The sequence below is a fragment of the Gadus morhua genome, chromosome 16 (assembly GCF_902167405.1).
Source record: "Gadus morhua chromosome 16, gadMor3.0, whole genome shotgun sequence".
Taxonomy (NCBI): Eukaryota; Metazoa; Chordata; class Actinopteri; order Gadiformes; family Gadidae; genus Gadus; species Gadus morhua.
Genome location: NC_044063.1, coordinates 12,289,580 through 12,308,762, shown reverse-complemented (window position 1 = coordinate 12,308,762; position 19,183 = coordinate 12,289,580). Strand labels below are relative to the sequence as shown.

The following is a 19,183-nucleotide window of genomic DNA, read 5'->3' as shown; positions in this document are numbered from 1 at the left end:
CATAGGAATATTAGGCTCTCAAAGTATGGAGACCAATAAGAACTGTCATCAAGATGTTGAAAACAAGATTTATTTTTTCTGTCTGCAGATTTTGGTCAAACTTATCATTTCAGATCTTTAAAATAACAGTTGTTCTTATGATTGATCTGTAAAGATTTGAAAATAGAATTTTAAACCAGACATGTCACCACATATGCATTTTTTGAAGAAAATGTGCGTGGTTGCATGAGCCAACTTGTCTTGTGCGCAATATTCTGTGGGCATGCTAAAAGGCTGGCAAGGCTAATGAACAAGCACGCAAAGTGGGGCATTTTGAATCAGACTTGTGACTGATTGAATTAATGGGCTGATATTTTTTGTATGATCCCGAGTTTGGGTGCATCCTGTCCCCAAATAAAGACTTTACTTTTTGGAGACCTGCTTATGCACGGTTTCTATACATGTACCAACTTTGAGAATTCTGAGCTTTTTACCGTCAGAATGGTTGAAGTCAGTGTTTTTTCACCAAAGCCATCATTTTTTTATAACTATCGACTCAAAATGTCCACAATACTTAAGGGTGGTGTCCCTGATGGGCTCATCAAGTTATTAGTCCCCAGGCTAATCTGAAATGGACTTTCCATTAAATAATGGTTGCTAATTCAATTAAATAATACCAAGGTTGGGCAATAATAAGGAGTATGTGTTCCAGATTTTGGGTCATTTGGGTTTACAGGTCATTTTTAATGATACTTTCAAGGTTTCTAAAACTTTCAAGGTACAGCTCACTCTATCTCGCAGACCTAATATTCAGCATGTCAAATAATGCCCAGACATCCAGTTTCAGAAATTGCGATAAAATGTTGCAATATTATAAATACATTTTAAAAAGGTTTGCATTGTTCTTAGTCTAAAAGGAGACATGCACTACACTGATATCTGCACATTTTTTGAAATTGGTTTTGTTTTTAATGCCTCAAACTCTAGGGGCAGATAATTACAGTTAATTAGGCAAAAGAGAAATAATAATAAATCTATAATATTAAGACACATGATAACAATAGTCTGGCTTGCTGAGCAACCACGATCATTAATTTAGAGATAACAGATTATGGAGTAGGTATTGTGTAAATTCTACTTACTGACTAAATATATTCCTTTAAAAAGATAACCAGGTAACCACATTTTCATGATCTTGGTGAGCCTCGTCCCATTAAAGCTTGTTTTGTGTTTTTCTCAGGCTTAAGGATAATTATGTAACACTTTGGTCCAAATAGTGCCAGTAACAGCCCAAAACTGGAAGCTAGAATGGCAAATACCTCTACAGCATCTGCATATTTTCCAGGAGAGTTGATATAAGCTGGAATGAAGGCTATCCAAACAGCACAGAAGACCAACATGCTGAAGGTGATAAACTTGGCCTCGTTGAAGTTATCTGGTAGATTCCGTGCAAAGAAAGCAAGCAAGAAACTGAGAATAGCCAGTAAGCCAATATAGCTTAATAATAATCCAAATCCAATTTTCGACCCCACTTCACACTCAACTATTATCTTGTCATTGTGGTACTGTGTGTTTTTACGAGGAGTTGGTGAGGAAGACACAAGCCAGGTTGTGCAAATTGCTGCTTGTATTAAAGTAAGAAATAAAACAGTCCCTCTCTGTTGCATTACCCCAAACCACTTAAGAATGCCACCACCACCTGGTTTGGAAGCCTTGAAAACCGCCAGAACTACCATGGTCTTTACCAGGATACACGAGACACAAAGCACAAAGCTGATCCCAAACGCTGCATGCCTCAACTGACAGGTCGACAGCCTTGGGTGACCAATGAAAAGTAATGAGCACAAGAAGCATAATTTGAGTGACAGCAGAATGAGGAAGCTAAGCTCTGAGTTGTTGGCCCTAACCACTGGCGTTGTACGATGATGGGTGAAGATTCCCAAAACAATAGTGCATAAAAGTGCTCCAAATAATGAGGCAGTGGTCAGGGAGATTCCAAGGGGTTCCGTATAAGACAGAAATTCCATGCTTTTTGGTTCACAATGATCATGTTTGGAGTTGGACCAAAAATCCTCATGACAGCTGGTACATTCCGTTGAATCTAACAAACAAGAGTAATTATTAAATATATTCAAATGGTTGGTGGTTGCATTTGTCAAAATATACAAAATAGATGTGAATTGCATAAAAATGTGTATTGCAAACAAACCTGTCTCATTGCTAACCATTCCTTCTGAACAAGGAATGCAGTCAAAGCAGCAGACCGGTTCGCCCTTCTTCCTGCCCATGCGGGTACCTGGGGGACAGCTCTCACTACACACTGACTTTGGAGGCTAAGGGGGTAACAAGTTGATTGCATTTAAAAATAATTTACATTTAAAAGTATGATATCATGGACGATAGGTAGCGTTTAAGAAGACCTTTTTAGATTCAAAATTCCAAAATATTTTGTCTTCCTCAAGAATGAGATTATCGATTTTGGAGGTAATTTCTTTAACCTCTCCCACATTTGTAACCTCTGTACCTCCATCTGGGAGCCACCTCCAGTTCATCACATCATAGATTGGTAAAGCATCACCATTCTCATCAAATGACACGTGATCACCAAAATCAGTTGTGAAATTGACTCTTTGCAAGTGATGTAAAAGCTGTATGGTAGGTGGAAAAAGGTTAATGTTAAAAACAGGAATGTTTATTTTATTTTATACTTGAATGAGCCTGAAAACAGACCTGCCATGACTCTAGTCCCTGTAGACTGGCTGAGCTTTGACCTTTGAATAGCCCACTTCCTGGAACATACTGCAGAAGGTCATGTAGGGCATGTGCCAGGGCATATACCGCCTTGTACACATTGTACTCTGGCCTGAGGTTAGAAAGATCCAGGAATTCATTCTCTATATTCCTTAAAACCTCATTCCCTGTACACAGTCTTTCTTGAGTCTGCCTTTCAAATTCCAAGCCAGGGGATACAAATTTGCACTGAAATATGTGCTCCCAAAACTGCTTGACCTAATGAAGGGAAATTCATAAATAAGGTGATTAGCAAACATATGTATTCCTTCACGATATTTTCTTGTGATTCCGAATCAGTGTGTCATGTGAAATCCGCACTAAATTGTTGTCCTGGTTGCTGAGTGTGTCCTTGTCAGGGCGTATTCTCAGTAGAAAGTCCCTGAGGCCTGGTATCTCTCCCCGGCGGATGGCAATGCCCAGAGTGCCTGCAAGAAAAGGCATGTAGCTGGGGGTCTGAAGAACAATGGCTGTAGACCAGGCTTCACTGGCCATCCATTGAAGGCCTGTAACATTCTGCCTTACCACCTGTGGATTGGAATGCTTAAAATATGATATAGTGCTCAATCCATAATCAGTGCTGAATCCATTAATGTTATCTACTGAAACATAATTTAGCTTTCACTTTGAACAGAATTGTCATCCAAAAACATTCTAGACCCCTATTAAAAAAACAAAACAAACCTCTTCCATGAGATTAAGCATGTTGCTTTGATGTGCAAAAATAGTAACCACACGGGATGTGGATTTCTTCATTATGCCGACAATCCTCTGTATTTCAGCAACATCGTTTCCCCAGGGCAGAACCTCTAGATAAGCCAGACAGCCTCCACCAGACTGGGCCAGGTCTGACTGGAATGAATGGGCGGTGTGGCGACCGTAGTCGTCATCACTGATCAGTAGGCCAACCCAAGTCCAGCCAAACCTCCTCAGAATCTGGAGCATAGCTCGCACCTGATACAACAAGAACAATATTTGTTTTAACATTTAGGAGGATATTTGTTTCAATAATGTATTCAAAATTCATCCATGCTTAATTCATGCAGGCAAATAATGTTCCTGTTGTAATTAAACTACCTGAAATGCGTCACTTGGAATAGTTCTAAAAAATGATGGGAACTGCCTCCTGTCACTCAGACAGGAACAAGTGGCAAAATAACTGACCTAAAAGGCAAAGATATACTTATTGTCAAGGCCGACACTTGTAATTTGACCCTAATGTTGAATATTTTCCATTAATAATTGATAAGGTAATGACGATCCTCAACCATATGGTTTTCTGAAATATGACTTACCATTGGTAGACTGTACAAGCTTAGGATACTAGAAATTGCAATAGTACGCGTTGAGGAAGAATCTCCCACAATACCCAATACAGGAGGATAACCGTAACAGCTCTCATTTAATTGAAACGGCTCTCCTCTGCCACTGGTCATAGACAGAGCTGCACGGAATGAGATCCCTAGATCGCTGCAGCTATCATAAAGACTGTATCCCAACGATATGTTAGGAAGCAGTTTGGAGTTTCTGTTAATTTCATCAACAGCAAAGGCCATGGTCTGGGCCTGTCTGAAACCTAGAACATCAAAGCTGAAAAACAATAATAATAATAGTAATAATACAAAATCTGTGTGTTAGCAAAAGTATTCCATGTCAGTGGATGGTTATTACCCTTGATCAACACCATCCTAGACGGACTCACCCATGGCAGATGGGATCATTCGGCTCTGAAGTAAAATGCAGTTTAGAAAATGCAGTGAAAAAGTGAATCTCAAAGATTCCTCCCAAAATTACATCCCCAAACTTGTGCATTCCATTCAGATTAAAATTTCTCTGTAATGTACAATAGAAGGGAACTGTTGAAGACATGAGGGAAGAGAAAGAGAACACAACCAAACATACACATATGAGCAGGTGTGATTCTTTATGAGCTTTCATGACTGCCCTCCAATCTGACCCTACCCTCCTCAAACTACGTTATTTCTCAGACACTGAACTTTATAAACATTCAAATGCCATCCCCTTTGCCCATTTAAATATTTTTTAATAATATCTTTTAAGGAGTGGCAGACATTTATGGGGCGTACCTTGACTGTATTGAGATAATAACAGCAAAGTATATCTATTATTGCCCTGTCGTAATGATACCGCGTTCAAACGAACAATATCATGTTTACAGACAAACCTCATTCATTAAACATCATTATCCATCATTGTAACTTTGCATTAGCAATTCTTAGCTACATTCCCTAAGTGATTCATACTAAAGCAATAACTCAAATCGATGTTTTGAGCAGTAAATGTCACAAACATTTGTTATTTGTGATATGTCCACCAGATTTTCCCAGACCACCTCATAGCAACTGGTGAAACAATAGATAAATAGACATGCAGTGGCTGAGGAAAGAGTGCAAGCACTTCCTCCAATGTCAGCAACGCTATGTGTTTATCACAAATGAACACAAAACGTAAATGGAAGCATTACTATAAAATAACAGAAGGGAATCAAAGCAAAAAGTTAATATAATCTACTGATTCATATTTTATTACATTCATTTTAATTTATAAATATAAATTGTTCTATTATTTTATTCAGATGATTGTAATTTGCATGCTCTCCACTAGAAGCCACTAAATCCTACACACTGCACCATAACGAGCATGTTAAACACATGGACATATATACATCAAAGAAGTTATCTTATTTCATAATAAATGTATTTCTAGGAACACCTAGGACATAAACTGGCAACCTGGTGTATTTAAACCAGCCTAAATGTACACACAGGTCAAAAACATGGTGTTTAAAGCTGTTTACTCCTGCACAGACAGGAGTTACTAGTTTGGCTGTGTGCAGCAGCTGTCTCTGTTCCTATGCAGTGAAAAGATTCCACCAGGAATTCAAGTTTTTTCTATGTTTTGTTGCTATGACTGTGTACCATGTCCCAATGGAGAAATAAGCAATACTTCAGGTGCGTTGAACCATTTTTGTGACACACATTGATCAAGCGTCAGGTTAGGCGCGTAACGCGTGTAATCTTACGTGCGTAATGAGCTCAGTGTGGCCGTACCTTAACACATTTTATTCATGATGATCTTTGCCTTGTCCCTGTGAGTTCTGGGCCAATAAAGAGAGTATCTCATGTCTTTCTAAGCCTGTTGAGTTTCTCTCCATGCAGGAGATACAGGGACAATTGTTTTGGCTGTATTCTCAGTTGGAGGAGTCTGTTTGAATATTGTAACAGACATAGTGTTCCTCAAGCACAGAGCATCTGCTATTGTTAGGGTCACCAATTCGGAACTTAACTTGCCAGGTAATAATGTCATGAAATGGTTTGGGCCTGACCTACAGAATGACTAGTGAAAGGGGTAAATCATTCTAGAAGGTGCATTAGGTTCAACAATATGTTTCTGGGCTGTGCTTGGGTAAATCAGGCTCCTTGAGTTTTTTTACTTTATATCAGCTGCTCTAACTGTAAAATATAATGGATGCATAATCCCATTTCTTTGCAGCATGAACACGTATGAATTGTGTCTTTCCCACGCTATGGTCTTCGCCATCAAAGAAATCAACATCCCTGACCTTTTGCCTAGCATTAAGGTTGGTTTCTAAATCCATGAATTTTCTGCATTGGTATCCGTAGCTGTCCAGGTGGCGTTTTATGGGGCAAATGGCCTATAGCAGTTATATGACTCAAAATAAGTTCATGATCTGGTAGGGTAACTGCTGTAGTTGGTGAGTCTTGATCTACAACATCTATCTGCATGTCGCTTTTATCGGGCCCTTTGACATTCCACAAGTACTTTTTTGACAATCCCATCCTTTGTTTTATAACCAGTGTCTAGGATTTATTTCTGTAAATTAATCGTCATATTCTTTTTTTCCTTAAGTTGCTACATACCTAAGATTTCATACGATGACATAGCGTTGTTTCTATGAACAGCACACAAATAGGGTTTTACACAATGCCATTATGCATTTCATTCGCTTGGTTAGGAACTCAGTGACTTTTTAATTTTTACATTATGAATTTCCAAGGGCATTGTTGAAAATCCTAGTTCATTCAAAAGTTTTTAACGATTGAATATGAAATAGTTTTGGGAATACAAGTCCATTCCCGGCCTCAATGTGCCAAATATGGATCATCCTGGACTATCCTGATCTTGCGAGTTCACACTCCGTTTCTCTTTTTGGCTTTTGGCTGTCCTTGAGCCCGTAGGACAGCCTCTGCCAATATTATCTAAGTTATAGGGGGAGAGATTTTTTGAGTTGATGAAGAAGTTTCACAGTATGCAGAATTTCAAAACAATGTCATCACCAGAGGAAAGTTGCAATCAATAGAGCAATTAAAACTGTTGAATGTGAAAAAGATTGAATATTGATGTAAGAAAATGAATACAAATGTGTATGGAAAGCCTCCGTAGGGAAGAATATGTTTTTTCTTTACGTCCAGCCGGCTGAAGCAAAGAGAGTAAATAACAACAATAATAGAAACTAACCAACTTACGCTTTTTATGAATCTGATTTTGAGACAACTCCCAAAAACTCAGGCTGACAAGCTTGAACAGCCAATAAAAACATAGAAATATGTTTCATTAATGTTCATCCGATCCTGGCCTGTACTGTGTTGCTGTTTCCGTCCAAACCATTTGAATCAAAACAGATTATTCCCTGCAGGTAATGTGATAAATACCAGAATTTGATGACGATAAGAATTCTTCAACAAAGAAACACATTTAACTCTTAAAACCCCCCTTTTAAGTATTTATCTCTCAGTGAGCCACTCTATCCCACAAATGCCCACCGGGAGGCAGTACCCCCCCATTTGAGAAACCCTAGGTTAACCAGATATGAAGTAGGTAGAACATGGGATAGGGTATTGGGGGTTTAGCCTTTAACCCATCCCTGCACAAACAACAAGAGCTCTGCATAACTTCACAAAAAATAGGATCATGACAAAGTTGAATCAACGTTTTTTATTCGCATTACGTTGGTCAATCTACCATGAATAGATCTGTAAAGCATTAACATTTAATCTAGGTAATGCAGTTAACATTTGACCTAAATTTACAAAATCTGTAAACATTTTACTAAATCATTGCACTTTTTTATGATCTCGGTTTGCCTCGTCCCATTAAAGCTTTCTTAGTGTTTTTCTCAGGCTTAAGAAGAATTATAAAACACTTTGGTCCAAAAAGGGCCAGTAACAGCCCAAAACTGGAAGCTAGAATGGCAAATACCTCTACAGCATCTGCATATTTACCAGGGGAGTTAATATAAGCTGGGATGAAGGCTATCCAAACAGCACAGAAAACAATCATGCTGAAGGTGATAAACTTGGCCTCATTGAAGTTATCTGGTAGATTGCGTGCCAAGAATGCAAGCATAAAGCTGATTACAGCCAGTAAGCCTATATAGCCCAGTAATATTCCAAATCCTACTGTGGATCCTACAAGACACTCAACAATGATCTTGTCATTGTGATACTGTGTGTTTTTATGAGGTGTTGGTGAGGAAGACACAAGCCAGGTTGTACAAATTGCTGCTTGGATTAAAGTCAGAAATACAACAGTCCCTCTCTGTTGCATTGCCCCAAACCACTTCAGACTACCGCTACCACCTGGTTTGGAGGTCTTGAATACCGCCAGAACTACCATGGTCTTCACCAGGATACACGAGACACACAGCACAAAGCTGATCCCGAATGCTGCATGCCTCAACTTACAAGTCCACAGCCTTGGTTGACCAATGAAAAGTAATGAGCACAAGAAGCATAGTTTGAGTGACAGCAGAAGGAGGAAGCTGAGCTCTGAGTTGTTGGCCCTAACCACTGGCGTGGTACGGTGATAGGTGAAGACTCCAATAACAACAGTGCATAAAAGTGCACCAGATAATGAAGCCGTGGTCAGGGAGATGCCCAGGGGTTCCAGGTAGGAGAGAAATTCCATGCTTTTAGGAACGCAGTGATCATGTTGGGGGCTGGACCAAAAATCATCTGGACAGCTGATACATTCTGTTGAATCTAACGATCAATATAAAGTTATTGTTTAGTTCGTTATTTCAATATTTGTCCAATAGATGTGTACTGTTTGTGGTTACCTGTCCCATTGCTAACTTTTCCTTCTGAACAAGGGATGCAGTCGAAGCAGCAGACAGGTTCACCTTTCTTCCTGGCCATGCGGGTGCCTGGGGGACACCTCTCACTACACACTGACTTGGGTGGCTTAGGAAAGAATCATTTAATTGCAGTAAGAATATTTTACAACAATATAATGAACGAAGAATGTCACAGAAAACCGCCAGATATCAGACCTTTTTTGATTCAAAATTCCAAAAGATTTTATCTTCATCAAGGATAAGATGATCGACTTTAGACGCCAATTCTTTGACCTCTCCCATATTTTTAACCTCGGTGCTTCCATCTGGGTGCCACATCCAGTTCATCACATCATAGATTGGTAAAGCATCCCCATTCTCATCAAATGACACTTGATCACCAAAATTTGTAGTGAAATTGACCCTTCCCAGGTAATATAAAAGCTGTATTGTCGGGGACAAAAAGAGTATGTGAATGTCAAGTCTCAGGATTTATAAAAATCACAGCAAAATAAAGAAATACATTGAGAGGAAATCATACCTGCCATGGGGCTATTCTTTGTAAATTGGCACAGCTTTGACCTTTGAAAGGCCCGCTCCCTGGAACACATTGTAGCATGTCCTGAAGGGCATGTGCCAGGGCATATACGGCCTTGTACACATTATATTCTGACCTGAGGTTAGACAGGTCCAGGAATTCAGTCTCTATGTTCCCAAGAACCTCATTCCCTGTACATAGACTTTCCGAAGCGGACCCATCCAATAACTCTCCTTGAGGGGATGTAAACTTACATTGAAATACGTTCTCCCAGAACCTCTTGACCTAAAGGAGGGGGATTCAAATCAAGCACAAATAGTGTTGCACCAATAGCAAAAATGAAAATACATTGGAAAATATTTACACAAAATATTTAAAACATGAATAATTAAATAAAATGTATTAAAACATTTATTAAAAATCATGAGACAATATATCAAATGTGTAAAAAGATTCTGAATCATTGTAAGGTGTAAACCGTACTAATGGACTGTCCTGGCTGCCAATTGTTTCAGGGCGTATTGTCAGTAGAAAGTTCCTGAGGCCTGGTATTTCTCCCCGGCGGATGGCAATGCCCAGAGTGCCTGCTAGGAAAGGCATGTAGCTGGGAGTATGGAGCACTTTGGCTGCAGTCCAGGCTTCACTTGCCATCCACTGTAGTCCTGTTAAATTCTGCTTCACCACCTGTGAATTTGATTATCAGTTTTAATTCCAATAATGCATCACTGTATCATATTTATTCCTTTCACTATGAATTCACTTGTCTAAGAGCATTGTCATTCATGGCGAAAAATTAACCTCTTCCATGAGATTAAGCATGTTGCTCTCAGGTGCGAAAACAATAACCACACGGGATGTTGATTTCTTCATTATTCCAACGATCCTCTGCAGTGCAGCTACATTCTTTTCCCATGGCAGAACCTCTAGATAAGCCAGGCAGCCTCCACCAGACTGGGCAAGGTCTGACTGGAATGAATGGGCGGCGTGGCGTCCGTAGTCGTCATCACTGATCAGCAGGCCAATCCAGGTCCAGCCAAACCTCCTCAGAATCTGGAGCATAGCTCGCACCTGGTTCAACAATTTTTAAAGAAATACATTTTAGAAGATTTAAGTGGAACATTTGCTTCTATCGTTTATTCAAATTTCAACAAGGCAATTCATGCAGACAAATAATGTTCCTGTGGTAATTAAAAATACCTGAAATGCGTCACTTGGAATAGTTCTAAAGAATGACGGGAACTGCATCCTGTCACTCAGACACGAACAAGTGGAAAAATAACTGACCTTTTAAAGAAAAAATATAAATTATTATCATGGCCTGTATTTATAGTTTGACCTTTATGTTGATTATTTCAGATTCATAATTTAAAAGGCAACAACATTAATCAACCACAAGCTTTCCTGAAATTTGACTTACCATTGGTAGCCTGTACAAGCTTACTATACTAGAAATGGCAATAGAACGCGTTGAGGAAGAATCTCCCACAATAGCTAACACAGGAGGATAACCATAACAGCTCTCATTTAATTGAAACGGCTCTCCTCTGCCACTGGTCATAGACAGAGCTGCACGGAATGAGATTCCTAGATCGCTGCAGCTATCATAAAGACTGTATCCCAATGATATGTTAGGAAGAAGTTTGGAGTTCCTGTTAATTTCATCAACAGCAAAGGCCATGGTCTGGGCTTGTCTGAAACCTAGAATATCAAAGCTGAAAAAGAATAATAATAATAGTCCAATATCTTTGTATAAGCAAAAGTATTCTGTGTGATTGGATTGTAAATAGGCTTGATCAACACCATCTTAGACAGACTCACCCATGGCAGATGGGATCATTCGGCTCTGAAGTAAAATACAGTTCAGAAAATGCAGTGAAAAAGTTCATCTCAAAGATTGCACCAAGAATAACATCCCCAAACTTGTGCATTCCATCCAGATTAAAATTTCTCTGTAATGTACAATAGAAGGGACCTGTTGAAGACATAAGGGAAGAGATATAGAACACAAACAAACATACACATATGAGCAATTGTGATTCTTTATGCGCTTTCATGACTGCCCTCCAAACTGACACCTCCTTTCTCAAGCAACGTTAATTCTCAGATGCTTAACTTTATAAACAGTCAAATGCCATCCCCTTTGCCTATTTAAATATTTGTAGGACTGTTGTTCCTTCTAAGGACTGGCAGACATTTCTGGGGGAGGACCTGGACTGCCTTAAGACAATAACAGCAAAGTATACTTTTTTATTGCCCTGATGTATGTTGCCCAATAAGAATGAACAATGTCATGTTCAGAAATGTCATACCTCAGTTATTAAACATTTTTGTGCCTTTGCATTGACAATTCTTGGATGAATTCTTTAAGTGATACAAACTCAACAACAGCTTTGTTTTAGAGCCGTTAACGTCACAACACTTGATATTTGTGATGCATCCACTAGATGGTCACGGACCACCTTATATGTAAACGGTAAAACAATAGATAAATACACATGCAGTGGCTGAGCGAAGAGTGCAAGCAACTCCTGTTTACAGAAGTATTACTGAAAGAAGGCAATGGCCAGTGGGAAAAAGTGAGAAGAAAAAGTCAGCAACCCTGCCATGTCTTTATTCAGCAAACACAAATAAACACAAAACATTGCAATGGTAAACATGAGCAAATCAAGGCACAAAGTGAGACTATTTTTCTCTTATAAGAAGCAGTTATGCTTTTTTATTTTTTTTATTCAGTTGGTTGAAATCTGCAACCTCCCTGCTAGAACAAGTCAATAAATCATACACACTGCCGCTTATATGGACATGTTAAACACATGGAGATGTTCTTAACATATTATTATAACAAATATATATAGTATAGACCAGCCAAAATGTACACATATTTTAAAATCAGCACTTTCAATACAGATTTTCTTTAAATGGATTGAATACAGGAAGTTGTTCATCTCATCAATGGATCTTCAGCTCTTCGCTTGCAGACTGAAAACAAATCTGGTCGGACCCTGGGACATGTTTTATTATATTGAAATATTAGCACTTGAATCAGTTAGCTTATTTGATCATATTATAAACAGATGAAACAAAAGAACAATGATAATAATAATTATAATTATGATTCTTACATTTTTTTGTTGTAAACTTTAACCTTTGGTTACAGCAAGAATCAAGTATCTCACGTTGGCTTGCCCACAAAACAATCTGCATTTTATTTATTTTTTATTACAGTGTGCATGCAGAAACAATCACATCTAGCAGCGTAATTGTATTGTGGACAATTATTATTTTTCTTTTCAAATGGACTTCTAACTTGACCATTGGGTCTTCATTTCGTAGACCTAAACCAAAAATATGTTATGCTCTGCAGTGTCATACTGCTGTTGCATTTACTCTCAACAAATCAAGTAAATAGTGGAGAGAAACATTTAAAATATCTTTCCTCAAAATTGGGGTCCAAGCAAGCACTGCATTATATTGGAGGTTGCATTATGTTAATGCACGTTATAGTGAAGGTAAAGTGTAGCTTCATGGTCGAATGCACTTATTGCTAATCCCTTCGGACAAAAGATTCAGCTTAATAAAGTATACATAATTATTGATTACAATTGTTATCATCATTGTTCTTTTGTTGCATCTGCTTGTTGATTGGTTCCAGAAACAAAATGTACTGAAGCAGTAAATGACGTATACTGTTAAAAAGAGTCAGCAGCTATTTGAGAGTCTATAAAAACTGTTGTAATATGTAGGAGTCGCCTCATAGCCATATGTCCATAAGGATGAGTTCTGTAATTGTTATGTTTAGGCAAACCCTCTCTCTGGGATTGGTTGTGCTCTGTCTTGCTCTTGCTTTGCAAGAGTCTCCAGATGGCCTTCTACAAAGATCTGGTCCTACGGGGCTAGAGAATGGTGGTAAGATTGGGGATGTATCCGATGCAGGGAATGCTACTAATTCTCTTAAATGTATGCTTCGAGGCAATCCTCGGCCCACTGCATTCACACTGGAAGGGGACTTCCTTATTGGAGGTGTTTTTTCGATACATTACTACATGAAAACAGTGAAGCATAACTACACCAGCCTACCAGAGCCTCTAGAATGTACAGGGAGGTGAGTTAGAGGGGAATAATTAGTGCACAGGTAAAAATGGATTTGTTGTGGAACACACATTTTGATCGACATATTTGTAATGTGTTATATCAGATCAATAAATAAAAATAATAATAATCAGAAAAAACAGCTGCATCAACTTTAATTTAAACTATCTTCTAAATGTCATGAATGTATGTGCCCTTCTCTTTGCAGCATGGACACGCGTGAATTGCGCTTTTCGCGTGCTATGGTCTTCGCCATCGAAGAAATTAACAACAGCTCGGAGCTTCTGCCGGGCATTACACTCGGTTACCAAATCCATGACTCCTGTGCCTCGGTACCCGTAGCTGTCCAGGTGGCATTTCAGCTCGCAAACGGCCTGCAGCAGTTGTATGACTCAAACACAGGTTGTTCACGATCTGGTAAGGTAACCGCTATAGTTGGTGAGTCTGGATCCACGCCAAGTATGAGCATGTCGCAAATCATCGGGCCCTTTGACATTCCACAAGTAATATTTCTAACAATGCAACATTTATATATAACCAGTTACTTGTTTGGCGCTTTTTTCTTTAAAAAGCATTGTCATGTTTTTTTTCTCCTTCAGGTTAGTCACTTTGCTACCTGCGCATGTTTGTCTGACAAGACGCAATACCCAACATTTTTTAGAACCATCCCAAGTGATCAGTTTCAGGCTGATGCTCTTGCCAAACTCGTGAAACATTTTGGTTGGACTTGGATTGGCACTGTTCAGTCTAACTCAGACTATGGCAACAATGGTATGGCGTCCTTTCTACGAGCAGCGCACAAAGAGGGTATATGTGTTGAATACTCTGAATCTTTCTATCGTACTGATCCACAGAGCAAGATTCAACAAGTTGCTGATGTTATCCGCAGGTTTATGAGCTAATTATTCAAATTGTAGTCATAATAACATTAATGTTAATGAAATAGACAAAACTGATTTAAAATGAAAAATAATATGTAGATTTATTAATATTTTGAGAATGAGTAATTAATATTTGTTCTCTATAAACATCCCATGTTTAGGCAGATGATTATGTCAATGTTTCTCTTTTTTGCTATGACCGTAAAGTAAATTCATGCCATATTTTCTAAGGTCTACAGCCATTATTGTCGTGGCATTCACAGCATCAGGAGATATGAAGATTCTGCTGGAGGAGTTGGCCCGCAAGCCCTTTCCTCCCAGACAATGGATAGGCACTGAATCATGGGGAACTGCTCCTGAATTTCTGAAGTTTCACTTTTGTGCTGGGGCAATTGGATTTGGTATTCCACAATCTGTGGTACCTGGATTTAGAGAATACCTTTTAGATCTTTCCCCTGCCAAAGCAGCTGCGTCTCAGTTGCTTACTGAATTGTGGGAGGGTGCATTCAACTGCCAGCTAGAAAAAAGTGAGATTTTAGATATTCGTCCAATGACTCACTCTTTTGACATGGCTGACCGAGATCGAAAAATTTGTCATACCATTAAACAATTAGAGTTGTAAAAAATACACAAGCACAAAAGATTTAAGAAAAATGTTATGTACTTTATAAAAAATAATTATAAAAAATAGTAAAAAAAAAAAGAAGCTTGTATAGGTTTTTTTTATGTTGCATGATTATTTTGAGACTGAATCACAGTTGCTGCATAACATGAAAACCCTGAAATATATTCTGTCACCTCAAACCTGTGTCTCGGTTTTTAGAGGCTGGCTCAGCGGACAGTGTGTGCGATGGAACTGAAGATATACAGAAGCTCAAAAGCCCATACACTGACACCTCTCAGCTTAGAGTCACAAACATGGTTTACAAAGCTGTTTACTCAATAGCACACGCTATACACAATATTGTGTGTAAGAAGATAAACTCCACTATACAATGTGATCAATTCATGAAGATAGAGCCATTGCAGGTTGTTACATATATATACATATTATAAAAAAAATATGTGTGCTGTATTGATATAGATATTGACCATTCTTTTCAATACTATACTTTCCAGGTTTTAGATCAGTTGAAAAGGGTGAATTTCTCTCGTAATGGTTACCATGTCTCATTTAATGCCAATGGTGACCCTGTGGCCTTCTATGAGCTGATTAACTGGAAGACAAATGAGAACGGTGGCCTGGAGTTTGTAACAGTGGGACATTACGATGACTCACTTCCTATTGGACAGAAGTTCAATATGATAAAGAACATCAGCTGGTTAGATGGTGGTGTACAGGCAGGAATAACTATTTATACTTAAATTAATTGAAGAAAATGTCTTGACTTCTTGCTAGGTGTAAAGCTGTATCTGTATGTATATTTGTGAAACAGGTGCCTGTGTCTGTATGCAGTGACAGCTGTCCACCAGGAACGCGTAAGGTTCTCCAGAAGGGGAAACCGGTTTGCTGCTATGACTGTATACCATGTGCTGAAGGAGAGATTAGCAATACTACAGGTATCAAACAATTTATTCACGATGATGCTGAAAAAGTGCCAAAAGCCTCTTCTGATGCAATTTTGTGTTATTCTTTCCAGATTCATCAGATTGTTTCCCTTGTCCCAATGAGTTCTGGCCAAATGAAGAGAAAAACGTATGTCTTCCTAAGCCTGTTGAGTTTCTCTCCATGCATGAGGTCCTTGGAATTATTTTGGCAGCATTCTCAGTTGTAGGAGCCTGTTTAACCATTATTACAGCCATTGTGTTCTTCCAGCACAGAGCATCTGCTATTGTTAGGGCCAACAACTCTGAGCTTAGCTTCCTGCTGCTCTTCTCCTTGACTTTATGTTTCCTGTGTTCTCTGACTTTCATTGGTCCACCTTCAGACTGGTCGTGTATGCTTCGCCACACAGCTTTTGGGATTACCTTTGTCCTCTGTATCTCTTGTGTTCTGGGGAAAACCCTGGTTGTGTTAATGGCCTTCCGAGCTACACTGCCAGGTGATAATGTTATGAAATGGTTTGGGCCTGCACAGCAGAGAATGACTGTAGTATGTTTTACATTTGTTCAAGTTCTGATATGTATTTTGTGGTTAATTTTAAATCCCCCTTTCTCTATTAGAAACCTGACCACCTACAAGGATAAAATCATTCTAGAATGTGCATTAGGCTCAGCAATCGGTTTCTGGGCTGTGCTAGGGTACATCGGGCTCCTTGCTGTATTTTGCTTTGTGTTAGCTGTTTTAGCCCGAAAACTACCTGACAATTTTAATGAAGCCAAGCTAATCACATTTAGTATGTTAATATTCTGCGCTGTTTGGATCACTTTCATCCCAGCTTACATCAGTTCCCCTGGAAAGTTCACTGTAGCTGTGGAGATTTTTGCCATATTGGCCTCTAGTTTCGGATTAATGTTCTGTATTTTTGTTCCTAAATGTTTTATAATTTTGTTTAGGCCAGAGAAAAACACCAAGAAAAATGTAATGGGTAAAAAATAATTTCTGAGGGTTTTTGTTGATTCGATTCGTGAACTTTTGACTTAAACTGTAGTGAAGTCAAAATAAAGATAAATAAATAATGCTGTGTTTAGAACTTTGTTGCATTACAAAGACAGACTTATGTACTCAGTTGTGTAGTATATTCACATTCAAATAAATTGTATGCAAGTCATCTGTTGGTTTGAAATGCATTTGATCACACAAATAAATGAATAAGAAGACATTTGTCTTTTGCTTTTTCATCCAAATATGGTTAAAGATCTGGGTAACACGTTCGTTGCATTGCATGCATTGTTTTATATTTACACACATGGGACTGAAGGGCAGAAGTGAGGGGACCCTGGGGCTAAGATATCGGGATTCTGATGAGCCTCTAAAGAAACGTTAGGCAAAACTGTGGTTAATTGATAGGCGATTAGAAAGGTGGCCTCTGAATTAAAGCGCTCTTTTGACCCAAAACCTCCCAGTTTCTTGCTGCCTGAGGAACGCCTAATTATTGTCGACCACTCCTAGTTCAAATGCACCTCCCCTAACGACTTGAAACTGCAATGATTCCCGTGGTGCATGACAATACCCAGAGTGCCTGCAAGAAAAGGCATGTAGCTGGGAATATGGAGACTTTTTGCTGTCCAGTCTTCAAAAGCTAACAATGACATTGATTAAGAATTTTGTGGGTTGGAACCAGACTGCATTATATTATAGAGTATAATAACAGCAAAAATATATGTACAGTATATGTATATTGCCCTGCATCTATGTTGCCAAATACGAATGAACAATGTCATGTTTACAGACCCACTTGAGTCATTAACCATGAACCATGAATTCCATGAGCAATTTAAGATGAATACCTTTATCCCAGAATGTAATGGTCATAAACATTTGTGAGCTGTCCACTAGATGGTAGTTTGTTATTCGGTATGTAATGTTAGATGGTGACTCCTGGAACCGTCACCTTATCGTGGTGGAGAGGTTTGCGTGTCCCTGTGAACCTGAGGGCTGTGTTGTCTGGAGCCTTGTGCTCCTGGTAGGGTCTCTCATGGCAGATTGGGCTCAGGTGAGGGGCCAGACTAAGAATGGTTCAAAAATCCTCAATGAATATCGAAAAAAGAGGAGATGTGACCCGGCCCGGAGGAAGCCCGGGGCCCCCGTCTGGAGCCAGGCCCAGACGGAGGGCTCGATGGCGAGCGCCTGGTGGCCGGGTTTGCCACGGAGCCCGGTCGGGCACAGCCCGAACAAACTACGTGGCACCCCCCCTCTCTTCATCTCATGGGCCCACCAACCGTGGGAAGACCCGTTGGGGTCGGGTGCGCAGCCACATGGGTGGCAGCGAAGGTCAGGGGTCTCGACGGACCAGACCCGGGCGGCAGAAGCTGGCTCTGGGGACGTGGAACGTCACCTCGCTGTGGGGAAAGGAACCGGAGCTTGTGAGGGAGGTGGAGCGCTATCAGTTAGATCTGGTTGGGCTTACCTCCACGCACAGTCTCAGCTCTGGTACCGTACTCCTGGATAAGGGTTGGACTCTATTCTTCTCCGGAGTTGCCAAGGGCGTGAGGCGCCGGGCGGGTGTGGGGATACTCATAAATCCCCGGCTGAGCGCCGCGGTGTTGGAGTTTACCCCGGTAGACGAGAGGGTCGCCTCCCTGCGCCTAAGGGTTGTAGGGGGGGAAACTCTGACTGTTGTTTGTGCATATGCACCAAACAGCAGCTCAGAGTACTCGGCCTTCTTGGAGACCCTGAATGGAGTCCTGTATGGGGCTCCAGTAGGGGACTCCGTAGTTCTGCTGGGTGACTTCAACGCCCACGTGGGCAACGATGGAGACACCTGGAGAGGCGTGGTGGGGAGGAACGGCCTCCCTGATCTAAACCCGAGCGGTCGTTTGTTATTGGACTTCTGTGCTAGTCATGGATTATACATAACAAACACCATGTTCGAACATAAGGGTGCTCATAAGTGTACCTGGTACCAGAGTACCCTAGGCCGAAGATCAATGATCGATTTTGTGATTGTGTCATCTGATCTGAGGCCGCATGTTTTGGGCGGAACTGTCAACCGACCACCATCTGGTTGTGAGTAGGATCAGGGAATGGGGGAAATTTCCAGATAGACCTGGTAAGCCCAAACGAGTAGTGCGGGTGAACTGGGAACGTCTGGAGGAGGCCCCTGTCCTAGGTATCTTCAACTCACACCTCCGGCGGAGTTTTTCCGGCATTCCTGTGGAGGTTGGGGGCATTGAGCCGGAGTGGGCGGTGTTCAAAGCCTCCATTGC

The 19,183-nt window shown here is 40.1% G+C and overlaps 2 protein-coding genes across 2 annotated transcripts; one reads left to right on the top strand and one right to left on the bottom strand.

Moving 5' to 3' along the window:
* Positions 1-1,166: 1,166 nt before the first annotated feature.
* LOC115561157 (extracellular calcium-sensing receptor-like) lies at positions 1,167-11,467 on the bottom strand. The gene is made up of 15 exons (XM_030380977.1): positions 11,223-11,467; positions 10,822-11,116; positions 10,602-10,688; positions 10,203-10,472; positions 9,888-10,088; positions 9,408-9,689; positions 9,083-9,310; positions 8,870-8,993; positions 8,599-8,792; positions 3,847-3,933; positions 3,091-3,297; positions 2,710-2,988; positions 2,400-2,627; positions 2,189-2,312; positions 1,167-2,080 (listed from the first exon to the last, which is right to left on the bottom strand). Exons 1-15 carry the CDS (start codon positions 11,456-11,458, stop codon positions 1,167-1,169), a joined length of 3,756 nt encoding a protein of 1,251 aa, XP_030236837.1. The 5' UTR covers positions 11,459-11,467.
* Positions 11,468-13,432: 1,965 nt separating this feature from the next.
* LOC115561429 (extracellular calcium-sensing receptor-like) lies at positions 13,433-16,765 on the top strand. The gene is given in 9 exon segments (XM_030381475.1): positions 13,433-13,506; positions 13,702-13,996; positions 14,093-14,382; positions 14,606-14,901; positions 15,198-15,403; positions 15,494-15,715; positions 15,811-15,934; positions 16,015-16,584; positions 16,587-16,765. Coding segments are annotated over 9 exon segments (2,154 nt in total). The 5' UTR covers positions 13,433-13,447; the 3' UTR covers positions 16,679-16,765.
* Positions 16,766-19,183: the final 2,418 nt, after the last annotated feature.